At 49.5% G+C, this 13702-nt stretch overlaps 1 protein-coding gene across 3 annotated transcripts in view; it reads left to right on the plus strand.

The window, feature by feature from the left end:
- The window catches only part of NTPCR (nucleoside-triphosphatase, cancer-related), a 36807-nt gene extending 26720 nt beyond the window's left edge, over positions 1-10087 (plus strand). Inside the window, exons 4-5 of one of the 3 annotated variants that reach the window (XM_004021356.5) lie at positions 318-527; positions 9463-10087. In XM_004021356.5, coding sequence (XP_004021405.1) covers positions 318-527; positions 9463-9531 — 279 coding nt within the window. In that variant the 3' untranslated portion in view covers positions 9532-10087. Of the gene's footprint in view, positions 1-317; positions 6103-9462 lie in introns of those variants that run through there. The other 2 variants (XM_027962176.2, XM_060406547.1) reach the window with 2 other exon arrangements.
- Positions 10088-13702: the final 3615 nt, after the last annotated feature.

Genomic DNA, 13702 nt, shown 5'->3' on the forward strand with positions numbered 1-13702 from the left:
TATAAAACTTGGTTGTTATTGGGACTATTCTAGAAGAGGGAAAATTGCCAGGAAAATGGGGAGCTCAGGGAACTGAGTCTTCTGGGCGTTCGGGTCCCCAAGGGAGTGCTCCTGATTTCCTCTGCCGGTGGTTCGGTGGTTCATCTGCTCAGCTGCAGAGACCACCTCCTGCCTCCTGAAGCGGGGCTGCCTCCCCTGCTCTGACTGGCAGTGAGTGATGGGGGAGAGAGACTCCAGGCCCTTTGGTGTGACAGCGAGGAGAGAGAGGGTTCCTGGGCCCTTCGCCGTGTCCCAATCAGTGTCTCTGTCACCCCCAGGCAGGGGCCAGTGGTCGCCCGGGACAGAGCATCTGTGTCATCGACGAGGTGGGGAAGATGGAGCTCTTCAGTCAGCCGTTCATCCAGGCCGTCCGCCAGGCGCTGTCCACACCGGGAACTGTGGTCCTCGGCACCATCCCCATACCCAAAGGAAAACCACTGGCCCTCGTGGAAGAGATCAGAACCCGAAAGGATGTGAAGGTGTTCAGCGTGAGTAACCCGCGGGCGCGGGGCAGGTGCTCTGGAACAGCGTGTGGCTCTGAAGCGCACCTGTGGCTTCAAGTCACTGTTGCTTTCCTCTTAGGCTAGGATATAGGCGCGTCTCACTTCCTGTGAGTTCACAGAGCTGAAACTGCACCTCTGCTTGCTGACAGAGCAGTCTTGCCTCTGGGGACCGCAGGAGGGTCCAGCTCCTCCTGCTGCCCTCCCCCTGCCCTGGCCGAGCCCTGGGCCTTGCCAGCTTCAGCCCCGCCCAGCTGCAGTGCTCTGGCTGAGTGCATCTCTTCCCAGGTGATGAGGTTACAGAGGCAGGCAGTGCTGTTTTATTTTAAAGGTTTCCCTTTGAAACTGACCCCCTTCTGCTTGTGAGGAGAAGGGCTTTTGGCTACAGGTTGAGGCTCAGATTCCAGGTGCTGTGGAGCAGCACCGTCTCAAGAACTTCCCACCACCAGGGTGAAAATGTGCTCCCTGCACCAGGCAGGGCCATAGCCATTAGCCACGCGTGATTGTTCACATTTGAATTAAATGACACTAAATTAAGTTAGAAAAATCTTTTTCTCAGTCGCACTGGCCGCTTGTCAAGTACGCAGCAGATAAGACGCTCTGCCTGGAAGCGTGACGCCGGCTCTGGGCAGGCCCAGGAACCTGTCTTCACGAGCTCCGGGGGCTCTCAGGCCCCTGCAGTGGGAGGAGCCGTGGGGTGGAGCTGGTGAAGGGCAGGTAGGCCAGGGGCAGTGGCTCAGCTGGTCCTCAGCACTGATGGTGCTGATGGGCTTTGCCCACATACGCGTTTTTCTCCCGTCACCCCTCTGCGTCCTTCTTGGATGCTGTCCTCCCTGTGGCACCTTAGTGTCTGCGTCAGTGACAGCCACATCACTGTGCTCACACCCTCCCCCGACCAAGTGAACCAGTGGGGCTGGCAGCCCTCCTCTGCGCCAGCTGCAGAGTAACCGGGAGCACCTCACATCGCTGGTTACTTGTCACCAGGGTCAGCTGCCTTCGGTGGGACGTCCACATGTTATCTCCATAGTGTCCAGGGTACTTCTGGGCGGTTGGCAGCCATTAAGGTTAGAGCAGCCAGGGCTGGAGTAATGTGTCTGAAAGTTGCTTAATTCATTTATTCTCTCACTTACTTGGTAAGTGAGAGATTGAGCATCTCTGTGCATGAATTGAGCATCTCCTGTGTGCTTGGCCTCGTTCTAGGTCTTCATGAACGAGACACAAGTCCTTATCCTCATGGAGCTAAAACTCTAATGGAGGGGCTGGATAACAGAAATGTGAGCAGGCAATTATGTGGTTTCAGTTATGGCTGAATGCAAAGAACGTGAACCCAGGCACTGTGGTCTTTGGGGGCAGGCGGTAGTGATCAGGGGAGGCCTGGGCGCCACACAGGGTCACTTCCTCAAAGGGTGTGCCCATGTCTTCAGAGCTTTATGTTACCTTGTCTATGTCTTACACTGTGTGGCCTCCATATTAGAGTTTTTGGTTGTGATCATAGAGTTTCTGTGGAAACAGTCAGTGAATAATAAAAGATCATGAAAGACAATTAGTCTTCAGGTCAGATAGCTTCCAAGCTGAGGGCCTGCAGAGCTGCTGATGCTAAGCCCCAGGGATTGGGTGTCTCTGCAAACTAATAGCCCTGTAGTGGACTTGGGGGTTGACTGTTAAATCAGAAACAAGTGCTATATCTTAAGACAATACCACAGCTTCTCTTCTCTAAGCTAGGAAATTATTCTCTAGGCAAGGTAATCATTGATCTTAATGATGTATAAATAAAGCGACTAGCTTTTGGTTAATTATGCAAGAAACCCCGTTATTCTTGTCTTTCCTGCATTCCTTTGGGTCTCCTGTGAACCTTCTGCGCATATTTTATAAATGAAGAAGCTCACTCATCTGCAGATTTAGGAGTTGGATTAGATATTTCTTTAGTCCTTCCGCTTTCTAATAAGCAGCAAAGTTAATCTGAATTTATTTTTGAGAGCATCCTTTGCATCAAATACTTAATCCATGGTACAAGCACATGTGAGGAGTGTACCCTTCCCTCCAGAAAAACAGACCATGGGACAGTCAAAATCTGAAGATGAGAAGAGAGATCAGTGTGAACAGAAGGAGTGGAGAGAGGTTTCCAGGAGGAAGGGGTTCTTGGGTGGATTTTTGAAGAGGAAAGAGAGGACAGGTAGGGAGAATATTCCAAATAAGGAAATAATTTATGTATACATGGAGGACAGCTTCCCCGTGCTGACAGACGATGTGGAGATGGGGCTGCAGTTGTGACGTTGGGGAAGCATTCACAGTGACTCAGAGCTGTTCGCAGCGCCTGGATTGTTCGTCATAGGGTTTAGGTGAACAGTGCCTTACTTACCAGAAAGACAGCTGAGGACATTTCCAGTTTGAGAGAAAGTGTTCCTCCTCCTAAGTACAGCTGACAGCCTTGGACGTTGTACATAAATCAGACCTGAGAAGACCTGAATGGTGAATGGAGGAAGGCACACAGACTGGGGACCTCAGGACCCCAGGACAGCACGGGAGACATAAACGGAAGTCACTTGTCACGCCAAGGACCAGAAGATCAGCCTGAGTGCGAAAGATAAACAGCCACTGTGCCAGCAGGAGGATGACATGGATGTTGGGATTATAGCTGCTGCGCTAAGTTACTTCAGGCATGTCCAGCTCTGTGCGACCCCATAGACAGCAGCCCACCAGGCTCCCCCGTCCCTGGGATTCTCCAGGCAGGAACACTGGAGTGGGTTGCCATTTCCTTCTCCAATGCATGAAAGTGAAGAGTGAAAGGGAAGTCGCTCAGTCATGTCCGACTCTTCGCGACCCTATGGACTGCAGCCTCTGTCCATGATTTTCCAGGCAAGAGTACTGGAGTGGGGTGCCATCGCCTTCTCCAGTTATAGGGTAGAGATTTTTCAAACAACCATCATAAACGTGTCAGCAATCAATTACAAACCCACTAGAAACAAATAGAAAATAGAAAGCCTCAGGCGAAGACATCAAAAGTTTCAGCAAAGATAGGGAAGCTCTAAGGAGGACTCAAATGAAAAATTCAGGATGTAAGCTGCAATGACTGAATGAGAAGGTCCGTGGCTGGACCCAGCCAGCTGAAGGGAGTTGACGAGGACAGAATCAGTGAATGCGAGCGGTAAAATGGTAGAGATTGCAAAGAAAGAGCAGACTGAAAAAATTAAAAGCCAGAGCCACAGGGAGCTGTGGAACTCGGGGGTGTAGAACGTTCCATCCTTACGCAAGTTCAGGCATTGAAGGTTCCCTTCCTGAGAATTCTGTGTCCCTCTCAGAAGTTTGGAAATGTTTTCCTTGTTTATTCTAGAGCTTACTGCTAAGTGTGTAGCTACTGAAACATGTTTTAAATATATACCTGTTGGGAGTATAGCTCAGTGATAAAGCATTTGATTGCAGATCAGGAGGTCCCCAGTTCAAATCCAGTTGCCCTCTCTAAGGTCTAAATTTGGGCTTCCCTTGTGGCTCAGCTGGTAAAGAATCTGCCTGCAATGTGGGAGACCTGGGTTTGATCCCTGGGATGGGAAGATACCCTGGAGAAGGGAAAGGCTACCCACACCAGTATTCTGGCCTGGAGAATTCCATGGACTCTATAGTCCATGGCATCGCAAAGAGTTGGACACAACTGAGCTACTTTCACTTCACTTCATGAGGTTGTTTGAGACCAAATATCAGAAAACATTCAATGGTGATGTCAGTGCTGTGGGGACAAGAGGTGAAGACCTTCACGGGTCCAGATTACGACTCTGACTACTCAGATTACGGCTCTTTACTGCTTCCATCCTTCTCTGATCAACAATATTAAGAAATACTTTTATCTCTGCTGGTCACTTCTAACAAAAAGTACGAGTTTGGTCATATTGGTGGAATTTCCAAAGCATGTTGCTTTTGATTTCCTGTGAAATGTCTCCTTGTTGGAGATGCTGGAGAACGCTGCCTTCTGAGGGTACAGGGGAGATGCCTGGAGTCTGAGGATTGGGGGTTGAGAGGCCTGGGCTGGCAGCCCCCAGTCCTGGGACACCTAAAGGCAGTGCTGAGGTCCATCAGTGTGTGGGGACGTGATAGCAGCCTCATCATCAGGGAGAGCTGGCATGCCTTATCCAAGGTTAATGGGGGCACAACGAGGATTCAGACCTCAGTCTTTTGACCCCAAAGCCTAAGCATTAGCGTAGCCCTTCTGTGTGTTAACTTCGAGGGTAGGGATGGTTCAGGTGACTTTAAAAATCTAAGATTCCTAGAGATTATTTGGTTTTTCTACTTTATAAAAATATTGCGGTAACTAAAATCTGTTCTACTATTCTGAATTCAGAGCCATTTAAACTTGTCATCCATAAATCCGTTTTTCTTCTTTTAGTTTTTGCCAGTGGATTGCAAGATCACAAAATGGGGACTAGGTCCCAGCTTCCCTCCGGTTTGAAAACTTCTAGACCTCCTCTTACTCTTCCTGGCCATGGGTATTTTAACCAAGCAACGTATAAACCATTTTAACCTCACCAGGAATTTGATGCTGTTTCAGGGTCACAGACTCCTGTAAGCACAGAAGAGAAAGTATACCTGCCAACTGCTACATAAGAAGGCAGCAGGCAGGGTTTTGGTTTTTGTTTGTTTTTTTTTTTTTTAATAGAAATTAACAAGCTAATCCTAAAATTCTTATGGAAATTCAAAGGACCCAGTTAAAACAACTGTGAAAAGGAAGAATGATGTTGGAAGACTCATACTTCCTGATTTCAAAACTTATTGCAAAGCTACAGTAATCGAGACAGCATGGTGCTAACACAGGGACAGGCACGTAGATCACGGGGGTCGAATCAAAGTCCAGAAGTAAACCTTCACGTCTGCAATCAACTCATCTTCAACAAGAGTGCCAGGACAAGTTAACAAAGAATCATTTTTCAGCAAATGGTGCTGAAAAATTGGACATCCACATCCAAAAGGATGAAGTTGAACTCTTACCTCACATCAGACACAAAAATTAACCCAAACTCATAGATCTGCACGTAAGAATGAAAGGAGTAAACCTCTGTAAACTTGGGTTGAAGTGAAGTGAAATCACTCAGTCGTGTCTGACTCTTTGTGACCCCATGGACTGTAGCCTACCAGGCTCCTCCATCCGTGGGATTTTCCAGGCAAGAGTACTGGAGGAAACTGGGGTACCGTTTCCTTCTAGAGTCTTATCTGATGCAACACCAAAAACACAAGTGACAAGGAAAAAGATTTTATCAAAATTTAGAAATCGTGCGCTTCAAAGGACACTGCCAAAAAAGTAAGCTGGCCACTGACAGGATGGGGAAACATTTAAAAATCATACACCTGATAAGGAACTTCATGTATCCCAGGATACCTAAAGAACTCTTATTACAGTTCAGTAATTGAAAAACAAATAAACCGATTTAAAAAGGAGCAAAGAAACAAAAGACATTTCTCCAAAGACAGGAAAATGGTCGAAAAGCACATGCACGTATGTGCAGCACTGTTGGTTTTTAGGGCATTGCAAACCAGATCCGCAGTGAGGCAGTGCTTCACGTTACTGGGATGGCTACAAGGAAGGTAAAGAAATGGAAAATAAAAAGTGTTGGTGAGGCTTTGGGGAGATTGGTGCCCTCATAGCCTGCTGCCGAGACTGGAAAAATGCAGCAGTTCCTCAGAAAGCTAGATATGGCATTACCCTATTAGCCAGCCATCCCACTGCTAGGCGTGTGCCCCAAAGAATTAGAAACATGTTCACACAAAATCTTGTATACCCCATGTTCATAGCAGCACTGTGCATGTTAGCCAAAAAGTGAGACAAGCCCAGATGTCCCTCAGGTGATGAACAGACAAGGATATGGTTGGTATACTCAAATGATGTACATACCATCTTTGCTCACAAGAAGAGGGCGTGACGTGGTGATAGGTACTCAGCCTGGAGGAATTAACAGCATGTGATGCCAAGTGGAGGAGCCCTGTCACACTGGATTCCAGACTGTGTGATTCCATCTATACGAAATGTCCAGAATAGGCGAATCTGTCGACACAGACCTTGGATCAGTGGTTGCTGGGGCCTGGGGAAGGTGTGAGTGTGGTGATCAGGAGTGGGGTTTTTTGCAGAGAGGGAGGGTGATGGAAATACTCTAAAACACAGTGCTGATTATAACACAACTGTGATCGTACTGAAAGCCACCAAGTTCTGTCTTTAAGAGGTTGAGTTTTATGGAATATGAATTATGTCTCAGTGAAGCTGTGTTGTATGATGTCTACATGTGTTTTGTTCCTGTTGTTTGGTGTTTACTTGATAAGTTGTGAACGACTGTTGTGACCCCCGTGGCTTATCATGGGGTCCCAGAGTTGGATGCAACTGAGCACACAAACACAAAAGCTATGTTGAATATGTTGTATACTCACACAGAAATCCATAGGCAGGACGGCTGAACAAAGAACCATCCCTCCCCCTTCCTCCTCTAAGGAGACGTGGTGTTGCCCTGGGATGTGGAATGCAGTCCCTTCTCTGCTGTGGGCACTGGGTTCCCAAAAGCCGCATTTGCAAAATAATTCTTGGTTTAGAACGTAATAGAGGGTTTGAATTCATGAATCATCCTATTTGTAGGTTCAATAAAATAAAGACAAAATACGAAACAGACTAGTAATACTTTTGATATGCATTAACTTATAATAGTGAGCATTGTCAATTCGATTTCCTTTTTTATTCTCCTGCTTATTTAAACCTGTCAGGGTGCTTCCCGCACGGTTTCTAGGAAGTGTGTGTGGTTTTGTTTTGCTCTCCTGCGCAGATATGCATAAAGAGATGTGTTTTGCCCACGTGTTCTTCTGTCCAAATGTTCGCACCTTCGTGATGTTACGGCCCTGAGTCATTGACAGTTAGCTCTGAGGCCTTTCCCTGGCCCCAGGAGTCTCAGAGCACTTTGGATGCTTCTTCGGTCAGAGTCTTCAGTCTGTATTTAACCGCTCAGCTCTATTTCAGAGACCCTCCTCAGCTTAGAATATAGTAAACATTTTCTGTGTCAGACCCAGGATGAATGCAGTCCAGCCCTGGAATTCAGGGTCTGATCTTCATGGGACCTGAGGCTGAGCCGTTCTGCAGCCCTGGGAGGGCATGGTGGGAGGCAAGGGGTGAGGACGCTGGGGTCCTTCCTGAGTCGTCCTTCACCTCCTTTCCTCTCCCAGGCCCCAGTGCCTTCCTCTCCTTAAACTCTCCTTCTCCTGAAAGGGAGGGGCACCTGCGCTGACAGATGATACTATGCCTATTCCCTGTTCCTGCATTTACGAAACTTGTCTTCAGTGGAAAAGGAGCACATAACTGAACACTGTAAACGGTTTCACATAGACATCTTATGCATAAATTTCAGAAATCATCTTAGGAAGATCAAAGGTGGTGGCAAAATATTCATATACTCTTTGCATCCTGTTCATTGGTTTTAAATGAGAAGCCATTCCCAAAGTGTGTCTTTGCAGTTTTGATTGTGACTCTTTTTCTCCCTAACCAAGGCATGGGGAGGTTCGCTGCATGTTCTGGGACTGGTGGGGGGCCCCTGTCCCTGCTGCAGCCCCAGCAGCTCCTGAGGAGGGTGGCTGGGCTCCGGCAGGACACCTGGGTGACACTGGCACTGGCAGGGTGGCTTGGCAGTGCTCTAGGGCTGTCATCACCCCTGAACCTCACATCTGTTGAGGCTCACTCTGTGGGCCCTGACTGTGCACTTAAGCAGCCTGTGCCCAGGACCAGGATCCTGGCTGGTGGGCTTTCCGTCTCATCGCCCTTCACTGCCACTGCCCTTCTCCCAGGCCCACTAGTCAAAAGCAGTGGAGGCCTGTGGAGGCCTTTCCCTCATCTCTGATCATTGCTCTTCTCCCCTGTCCCCAGTATCCCGTGCCTCCCCAGATGCTCAGGGTCTCAGGGCCCCTCTGCCAGCCTTGCCCTCGCTGTTGTTATGTGTGCCCCCCATCTGGTCTTTGGGCTCTGTGAGGTCAAAGTACTGGCTGAATCTTGCCACTCCTGGCACCTCCCCCCGGCAGTAGGTGTTGAATGTTGTGTGGGTGGCACAGGAAGGCGCTGGTGATGAGGAGAGACCACCCTGCCCCGTGCTGGGGAAACAGCCCCCCACTGGGCTCCCTGGGAGGGTGTTTGGATGCTTAAATTGTACTCAATGGGCCTGTGGTAGTGAAAGAAAAATACAACACAGATCGTCAAGCAGAGCTTGCATCCGCTCTTGTTCCTTTTGTCTGTAACAGTGATAATTGCCGAGCTAACACATCGGGCGCAGGGGGATCTGCATTCTAGTCTGCCCTGCATCCCCCGCTGCCTCTGAGATCTCAGCAAAAGCCCTGCTCTGCACCGCACCCCAGCCCCAGCACCTTCCTCATCCTTCAGGTGCAGAGTTGACTGGTGTCAGAGGCTTCCTGCAACTCGCAGCTCTCCTAAGTCAGGGAGAGAGGAGTGGATTACTGCCCTGGAGAGAATCCCGGAGTCCTGGGTGTGGGGCTGCCCTGAGAGGGCTCACCTGGTGGGTGGGTGCCCAGCTGGAGCTGTGGTTCTGGCTTCCCTCAGGCCCCCTCCCGTCCAGGTCAGGCTTCACTCGAGCCGCATCCCAGTCTGCTTCCGCAGCAGCCCTCCCAGGGCTCAATTCACAGAGCTTCTCCTAGTTAAAATCCGTCTGTCATCAAAACCCAGTCTCACTGTGTGAGCCGTCCCTTCGCAGAAGCTGGTGGTGGGATTTGAGCCCACCTGCCCCGCTTTCAGAGCACTCTGGGAGGCCTGGGGTTCCTCGCTGGGTCAGCCTTGCCTGGGCCACACTCTATAAAGCATGCATCGTCTTCTGGGCTGTTCTGTTAGGGTATAACCCGGCAGAGTAGGGAACTGAAGGAAAGGGAAGGGACTCTGAAACCTGCTTTTCTGCTTCTTCCTACGCAGGTAACCAAGGAGAACAGAAACCACCTTTTGCCAGAGATCGTGACCCACATGCAGAGCAGCCAGAAGTGAAGACGACGTATCACCACTTCTCTGCACGTGCAGACGTTTCTTTGAGAGGAGCCCCAGTGCTCTGCCCGACCAGGTTTTATGCCATTAGTTTATGAAACCTTGGAGGCTTTTCCAAAGGAAGCCTGACAGCTGTTTTCCATAAAATGTTTTAAAAGATCAAATTAGCCTTAATGCTGGATTGACTCTACAAGATTAACAATCCACTGTGGTGTATTTATGCTGAAAGATTTCTGTTTATTTCCTCTTGCAGTTGTGCGTATGATTTGGGTAAATTATGAAAGAAGAAATAGTTTTCGGAGTATTAGATGGAATTTGCCCCCATTGAAGTTTATAAATATGTTCAGGAGAGGGGGGTGGGGAGGAGTTCACTTCCTGATCATTTTGGCATGTCAGAAGCAGCTGCAGCCTCCTGCAACTTGGAGTGATAACAGTTATTTGATTTTAAGAAAATCAGTATTTCAAAAAGAGCCGTTTTCAGTCCTTCCCTGCCCGCATCTTTTACTGTTTATTTGTTTGGTTATTGCTTAATAAAATAAAGAGAAATGTGATGACTGCAGACATGGGGGTCCTGATGTGGGAGGGATGAGCAGCCTGTAGAAATGTTGGAAGCACTTGGTACTCAGCAGGGGTTCAGATCAGAGCCCCCCTTGGGCCCCATTCATTTAGACATGTTCACAAACTTTTCTGGGCCCCGTTTCCCTTCCAGAAAAGGGGTGAGTGAGTGCCATCAGAGGAGGGCTGCCCCAGCCTGAAGGAAGCCACCCTCACCCTCCACCCAGTCCCCTGGGGAGTAGCCAGGGCCAGAGCCAGGGCTGTTGGGAAGAAGGCTGCAGAGAGATGAGGTTTGGCCCTAGCAGGGCCCCATGGGCCAGACCACTGAAACCCCAGGGCTCACAGAGGATAACAGTTGCTCTCCCAAGGGTGATGATACTCAAGTGATAGACATTTCAGTGTTTTTGAATTGCCAGTATATTTTTTTAGCTTTTGCCACAGTGCCAGCTGGTGCTATTGCTGAGAGTGTGCAAGAATGTGACCACTGATCCATTTGGGCATGTGTAGAGCAAGGAGCCTGGCAAGGTGGGCCCTGGGGCAGACAGTGCAGAAAACACTGGCATCTAAACCAAGATGGCAGCTTACAGCCTGGGACCGGCTCTTAGGATGGTCTGTCTGCCCCGTGTGGCTCTCTGAAACCTGGTCTGCACTGGCCCAGGCTCTGCAGGGTTACACCTGGAAAGGGTCTCCCAGATTATTAATAGACGTCAGCCTGAAAAAGGGTTCCTGGGCCAGGGTGAGGGCATCCCACTCTCCCTGCCTGGATGACATGTCCTGGGACGCTCTGCTGTGACATCCGACAGGTGGGCTGTGACATGAGCTGCACTCATTGGGACCAGAGGGCACAGCTCTGCGTGGTCTGTGGGCTCCGTGCACTGGGATGGCTGCTGCTTTGAAGCAGATAGAGGCTTCTCAGGCGCAGGGGCCCTATTCCTGTGATAAATCTACTCCCCTTCAGCTTCCACAGCCCTGGATGAGCCCCCGCAGCCCTCAGCACCAGGAAAGAGGGAGGCAGGCTGAGCAGATCTGGGCCCCGTTCCCCCAGCACCCTGGCCTGGGGAGCAGGTTGCCCTCTTGGGGCTCCTGCCCCAGCAGGAAGCAGCCTTCACTGGCACCCCTAGCAGAGGCTCTGTGGCCGTGAGTAGAAGGGGACATCTTCCAAAGGAAACTAACACAATGTTATAAATCACCCATATGCCAGTAAAAATTATTTTTAAAAGCATCCAAAGTTTAAAAAAAAAAAACAAGGGGAGAGAAAAGGAAAGGAGCACTTAGAGCCAAAACCAGATGAGCTTGAGGAGGGTGAGTGTCGGGGTCTCCTCACAGCATGGCCTTGGGCAGTCGCTGGTGTGGGGGCTCCTGCACTCTCGCTCGTGACGGTCCTGGCAGGGAAGGATTTGAGCCCAAGTCTGAGTGTCTCTTCCCATGACCCCCCAAGTGCCCCCTTCCCAGGGAATTCATGTTGAACTCTAATCCCCCATGTGATGATATTAGGAGGTGGGGCCTTTGGAGGTGATTAGGTCATGAGGGTAGGGCCATCATGAAGGGGATTAGTGCCCTTGAAAAAGAGGCTCCAAAGAGCTCCCTCACCCCTGCTGCCATGCGAGGAAGCGGGTCTCACCAGACACTGAATCTGCTGATAATGTGATCTTGGGACTTCCCAGCCTCCCAACTGTGAGTAATATTTGTTGTTTAAGGCTCCAGCCCTTGGTATCAGATAAAAATGAATTCACAAACAACTGCAACTCAGGGCCAAGAATGCACAGCCTGTAGAAACAATATTCTGCTGAGATTAAGGAGGGAAGAGAGGGCAGGACACCTGAGGGGCACACACTCGCTGAGCACCGCATCGCATCTGTGTGAACCACTGAGGTGAGGGGCTCCCGGAGAGGAGGGGTGCAGGGGCCACTTGAGGTCAGGAATCCTCTTACACCTGAGTTTGAAATGCCTGCTATTCAAATAAATACAGATGCCTAGCATAGTTGGGTTTGAGTCCAGACTTCAAGGGGGAATTCACTCTGAAAAGCACACAGTGGACATATGCAGAGCTCGTGTGAAGAGCTCAAGCTGGAAGGCATGGTTAGCAGGACGAGGCAGAGCTGATGTGGAGGGTGGGTGTGCACAAGTGTTCTTTCTTCCTCCCTGTAGCAGCCGCTTCACATACAGTATTTTAAAAATTGGGAGTTTCTTTGTTAGTTTTTGGTCATGCCTGTGGAATATTTGTTCCCCAACCAGGGATCGTACCCAGGACAGGGGTAGTGAGAGTGCTGAGTCTAACCACTGGGTCACCAGGGAATCCCCCAAAATAGTTATCTTTTTATCTCTGAATAAGCAAACGGGAGGGAGACGTTCCTCTAATTCACAAAATATCATCTCTATCGTGGCTGATGTGAAGAGGGCCCCATAATGCTGTAAGTTCATTAAGTTACTTACAGGGGCAAGCGGCAATGCTCCTGGGAAGCCTGGGAATGCGGGGTGGACCTTGCCCCTCTTTCTCTTCCTTCTGTGTCTCGGAAGATCAGGTGGAGGCGGGGTGGGGGGAAGGCCTGATGGCAGGAGCTTGTGACTTGGGACAAAACAGTAGGAAAGTGGAGGAGACTTGAGGAGAGTTCAGGGAACAGGCCTTGTGATGCCTGTTTCATGGACCAAGAGAAGTCCGCACATCAAACAGCCTTAGAAACGGCCTGCCAGGCAGATGGTTTTAACACACGGTGCAGAATGTAGACTCAGTAATGCCAGAATAGCCACGTGATTCATATAAAACCCAGCACTATGGTCTATATTATCTTTAAAAGAGAAGCAATTTTGTTCAGCATTCAAATGTAGAAAATAACTTTTTTTTTTTTTTTTTAGAAAATAACTCTTGAGCTCAAGTCCAGCAGAACGTTTGAATAACTCCAGTAGGAAATGTCACCTTTGGAAAGCTCCTCTAAATGGGGGCTAATAATACAATATTTTGCAAGGAGTACACTCTGATAAACAGTTGATCAGCTGAAGATCAGATTAACGAGCTCAGGAGTTGTAAATATAAAAGTTGTTTACAACACTTAAAAGGCGTGACTGAGTTGTTGACAGCCCAGAAGAGTCCTGGAGGGAGGCCAGCCGTGATCTCACCCATGGGTCCACGTGTGCACATGCTCACCGTGCACACTCAGGCAGCTTTCCTGCTGTAGACAGTGCAGGGCATGGCAGCCCTGTCTGAGGAGTCTGGCCCTGAAGTGGGTATACCACACCTGCCCTCCTCCTGCTGCTCCCCCCAAAACTGCCAGAGAACCAGGATAATAAGCAGTAGACCCAGCAGTTAGGAAGCAGCTCGTAGATCTCTCGTGGAACAAGAGGCAGGCACAGCAGGGATGCATTTGTCTTTTCATCTGCATCACCCTGTCCCTATAGACTGGTTTCCTAGCTCTTTGAGCAGCTTTCACTTTTCTGAAAGCCATGCCTCTGTTTCTTACTTCTAGAGGCCCAAGGAGCACCCAGGCTGAATGCTGCTGGGCGTGGGTCATTTTCTTACCTAATTCAAGTGACCACCTTAATGTAGGGAAGCCGCTCTTAAGTCCCGAGGGCTTGGTTGCCAAGTTGCCCAAGAGAATTTCAGGAACTGCCAGCCAGGTTTGGT

This window comes from Ovis aries, chromosome 25 (genome assembly GCF_016772045.2).
Source record: "Ovis aries strain OAR_USU_Benz2616 breed Rambouillet chromosome 25, ARS-UI_Ramb_v3.0, whole genome shotgun sequence".
Taxonomy (NCBI): Eukaryota; Metazoa; Chordata; class Mammalia; order Artiodactyla; family Bovidae; genus Ovis; species Ovis aries.